Here is a 4,989-nt window from a genome sequence, read left to right on the forward strand (position 1 = left end):
AGTGGCATGTGTCATCTGATTCTAGAAAGGGTGAGGGAGCATCCATAGGCGTATACGAGGGCGAAAAACGTACTTCGTCAGGTGGAATAGAACTAGGTCTTAAAAGGGGTGAAGGTAAATTAACGATAGGGGGCGAACAGATTTGATGGGTTAGTTGATATTCTCTAAGATAATCTCGTACCATTGTCATTTCTTTTAAACGTTCCAATTGCGAATCAGTTACTGTAGTTAAGGAAAGGGTAGGGTCTTGGGTATTAGTTAAATCTATTATTTCCATTTCTGGAGAATCGGGTAAAGTTACTATGGGTACTTCCGGGAGCTCGTTATCAGTTATATCAATCAATTCAGGGGAGTCGATTATAATAATTTCCGGGGTATCAACTAAATTAATTTCTGGGTATTGTACACCTTTCATTTTAATGCCAATTTACTTAAACCTTATACAAAAAATTACGATAAAAAAATCAAAATAAACTTACGTAGAGAGAGAGAGAGCTTCAAAAATCCTGGTACTAGACGCACAAAGAACAACAATAGAGTGACGTTCCCCCAGTTCAGACACCCCCCTTATATAGGGCCTAGGGGAAGATAGTAAGCTTATCTCTTATTCCCAAAGAACTTGTTCAGTTCTCGAGAAAATATTAGGGTTATGCTAAAATTTATACTTATTTACGCTAAATATTCCATTTAACTTCATTTCCGATATGGACACTGAAGTACAAACATCTGCCATAATCACCGTCCTGAAACAACCTTCTAAAATTATAGCCGTAGTGATTATTTTAATTACAATTTTCTTATTTGAGTTCATTTTGTGGTATTTTGAAAACGTTTCTACCGTAAAATTGTAACTTTTTTCACTGTAGTTCTCAAAATGGTATTAAAAGTATACTAATTTTATGTTAATTTCTATTAATTGTATTGTTTTCTAGGATATGATTGCATCACAACCTCTCGAGAGGAAACTACAATGGGTTTTTTTCTTCTTCCAAGTGGATTAATATGTGACGTCAATGGGAATAATTAGAGGCAGTTTCGAGCACGGGACGGTTTAATTTCGAGTGTCTAGAACTGTTATCTCAGAGTGACAGCCGATAGAATTTGAAGGTTATTTGAAGGTTATTTGAAGTTTAGATCACGTGATGAATTAATCTCAACAAGATAGGAACTGATTAATCACCCATGCGTCATTTCTCTCTGAGACGCTGAACTGAAAAGAAGTGCATCCGCTTTGCTCTCGACATCTACCGTAAACATGGAAAAACGATCTATTGGTAAGCATTATTTTATTAATACTATTACTATTTCAATAGACAAAGGCTTAACATTTTCATTTTCTATAGCCGAGACGCATACCGTATCCAAACGCCGGGGCAAAGAAAGACGTATCAACATAAAAATCACGTTAGGAGGATCAGTCTACATTTCTTTTGGTTTCGACGGATCAAAATTACAAGTTCTCTTCTTCAAAAAATCGAACGAAAATATTCTGTTCCTGACCTCCGAAGCTTTCACCAATCTACTCTCTCTTTGGGGAGAGCTTTTCGCCGCCGCTACGCAAACCGGAGCATCGTCTCTAACCCACAACATCATCGACTATCACGACAACAACGTATCCGTCGTCGCCACGATCAACAACATCAAATTGAACTCTGCCTACGGTCATGTTCTGGATCTGGGAGCTCGCGAAATCGGTGAGTTCCAAAAAAAAATTGATTTTATTCGGTTTCAAATAAATCTTTTAAACGAACATAAAAATGTTATCGAATGCATGTACTTAGCTATTGTTAAAAACCTTAAAAAAATTCACGAATTATTATATGGAAAACCTTTCGAGGGTTTATTTTTGTACCCAGATCAATTTAATTCGTACCATCAAGTAAAATCTTATTTTGGGTGTTTTAAATCACCCTCAGAAGTACTACAAGATTTTACTAATTTACTCGTAGATAATCAATTAACCTGTAAACTTAGCTACTTTAATTTGTTTTCATTGTGTAATGCACAAGATAACCATCTAATGGAATATCTGATAGTACCTACTAACATGTAAACCAAAGTTCTAAAATAAAAAAATTAAATGTAAATAACTTGTTTTTATTACCTAGAGATTAGAAATTAAGGGGTTCAGAAGCGATAAGCAAACGGGTAAAAAATCTAATCTCCAGATATCCGCGCGAGGAAAACAAATTCTGGAGAATGGGGATGGGGGAAAGCAACTGGTGATTAGAAGGGGTGAAAGCAATGGGGGAAAGGAGCTGGTGAACGAGAGATAAAGTATCCAGAGAATGGGGGTTGGGGGAAAGCAACCCGTGAACGGGAGAATCTGGTGAATAGAAATTCTGGTGATTAGAAATTCTGGTGATTAGAAATTCTGGTGATTAGAAATTCTGGTGATTGAGAGAGAGGCGCGGGTGGGGGAGGAACGGGAGAGGCGCGGGTGAACGGCGGGAGCCAAGCTACAGCTTTGTGTCTATTTGGTGATTGAGAATGAAATTCTCAATCACCAGATAGACACCCTTCTCTCTAATATTACTACAAAGACGGAAAACTTTTGCAATTGTATTTTGTTTCTATCTTTAACAGCAAGACTTTCAATCTGAACCGTTCCTTTAAAGCAATAATATAAAATATGCGTATGCGTATGCCCCCTCCCCGGTGAATAATATTAATGATAATAATAATAATAATCAGCTAGGCTAATACTCAAGGCACCACCTTAGACCTACATGTAAGTCATCAAGCGACTTTTTATCGCCATTAATGACCAAAATATTTTGCTATTTCTGTATTGAAAATAAATGTCTCCTATATTTCTTTCGCTCAACTAGCTAGCTAGTCCTAAGTGGTTCGTTTTTTTGTCTTAACTCGTTCAATTCAATAAAATTTCCCATTGCATTAAATATATTTTTCTTTAATTAAAGAAATAAATTTTTTAATAAAGCTCTTTTTCATATCATCAAAAGTGTATGTTCCTATTTAAAAAAATGCAATTCGAACTTACTTTACTCTTCGTTCGAAACTATTATTATAATAAATTTTATAAATTTTATCTTACCAATTTTTGATATTATCATGTGTTTCATTAAGGCATTTAAAAATCGTTTGTCAAACGTAGTATTGCATAAGGGTTATAATGTCCTTCGCTGTCGATTTTACCTAAAAAAATAAAACGAAGCACTTAAAATTTACACGTGCATAAATGTATTTTCAATGTACACTTGAAGCGTGTGTGGTACGGTTTGTTCTTATTTTCGAGTTAAGTGCACAGACGTGTATCAAACATATACCTGAATATTGAACAGCTATTGTAATATTTCTCTTTGATTAATCTTACGAAACTTCAATTTCCGTGAACAAAAGTGTCGACTCTTTTCCTTCAGAAGACGTTTTGTGTTATAAATTTTTTCCACAACTGCGATGAAAACATGCAAATACACTTAGATATTTTCCACTTTTCTTACTATTAGAAGCACGATATCACGCACTTTTAACGAACGATTTTAATTCCATATATACGATCATTTTCCCACCTTGGTGGATCAATTAAATAAAACACTTATATTTCTAGTTACACGTAAATAACAATAGTTAATTAAATAATTTTTATATTATAATATTTAAGAAAATACATAGAAACCTAGCAAAATCAAATAAAAGTGTTTTGAATGATATATATTTCTCAAATTGGAAAAATAAATGTTTCAAGGTGAAAGCCTTAAAATCTTTAGTACTGATTCCTGCCAGTAGATGGAGGGATAATTCCCACAATTTCGCGCTGAGTGGATTTTGTTTCTTTCTTACGACGGAGCTCCCGCATCGAATAAAGTATCCCATAGGTTCCAGAGGTCGCCACTACATAGTTGTAGCCAGGCCCGTCTTTAGACCATTTATGGCCCTGGGCTAAATTATTTCTTAAAAGGAATATAACCTCGGGTATTTGGTGTGGAACACCAACGTTTGCAGCTCTGGCCGCTCATGCCTTTGGCATTAATAATGTTTGGCGCCACTGTACAGGGGAATTTTAAAAATTGAAGGGGTCTTCCATCAAGATTGCTTTGCAGGTTATATTCCCTTTAAGACCTTTGCAAATCCCAACGGTCAGCCTTTGTATGTCCGTTGTCTAAATTCAACTACACAATAATAAAACCAAAACTTTTAATTTCAAAAGTATAACATAGGCTTACTGAAAATAAGATTTTTCCGGATAGTGACTCTCTGGTAGGTTTTATAAATTGTTGGTACCGTAGGATACGCGATGTGGCGATGAGTCAAATTACTTTATCCGTAACTAAAAGATACATAATATTAATTTAGCATAAATAATATTTAACCAACTAAACCCTCATCCCTAGGGTAGAGACTGTATGGCTGGCCTTTCCGGGGCCCCAAAACTTGCTGAGGGCCCTGGGCTGTAGCCCATGCCTTAAGACGGCCCTGGTTGTAGCGCTGATCAGGCATATGCCTAATTAACCCATTTCCCATAATAAAATTTTCGAAAAATTGAAAAGTAAATTTGGTAGATCCTATCGATTGAAGTAACATTTGGACTGGCTTTAGACCGTCTGTTCGTGGGGAGGTTGAAATACCTGCCACCAGAAGTCTATAGTAGCCTCCTTCGGGGGAAGTATGAAACCTTAAATAACCGTCATGTTAAAATTCGCAAATAAAACAGTGATTGATATAAACCTTCAAAATCGGGGCTCGGAAGATGGGATTAGCGAAATAATACATAGTTCTGTCGTTGCATATTATAGTTGTACATTAAGCTCTTGTCAAATAGAATTGCCCCGGTTCAATTCCCGGCGTCAACTAAAGTTTAAAATAAAATAGTCCTAACGAACACTTAAATTTAGAACTTCATACACGTCATAATTACAATTATAACCACGTTTTTATCGTATTACTAAAGTTTTAAAGACTTTTTAAAAATCAATTTTGAATTTTCAGTCTCGTCGGAACCAGGATACGCCTAAATTTTCGTACATT

General features: G+C 35.6%; 1 protein-coding gene across 1 annotated transcript; it reads left to right on the forward strand.

The window, feature by feature from the left end:
* Positions 1–1,209: 1,209 nt before the first annotated feature.
* LOC149956135 (uncharacterized) lies at positions 1,210–2,616 on the forward strand. The gene is made up of 3 exons (XM_090166776.1): positions 1,210–1,274; positions 1,344–1,879; positions 2,587–2,616. Exons 1-3 carry the CDS (start codon positions 1,256–1,258, stop codon positions 2,614–2,616), a joined length of 585 nt encoding a protein of 194 aa, XP_090022902.1. The 5' UTR covers positions 1,210–1,255.
* The last annotated feature ends 2,373 nt before the right edge of the window (positions 2,617–4,989 follow it).

The sequence above is a fragment of the Leiobunum rupestre genome, chromosome 2, assembly GCF_980474605.1.
Source record: "Leiobunum rupestre chromosome 2, qqLeiRupe1.1.hap1, whole genome shotgun sequence".
Lineage (NCBI taxonomy): Eukaryota > Metazoa > Arthropoda > Arachnida > Opiliones > Sclerosomatidae > Leiobunum > Leiobunum rupestre.

What these genes read in the sequence shown, in the direction of transcription:
- LOC149956135 (XM_090166776.1), top strand. An exon ending in AATTTAATTCGTACCATCAA is followed by an intron (nt 1,880 to 2,586) that starts GTAAAATCTTAT and finishes TATCTTTAACAG; the next exon opens with CAAGACTTTCAATCTGAACC.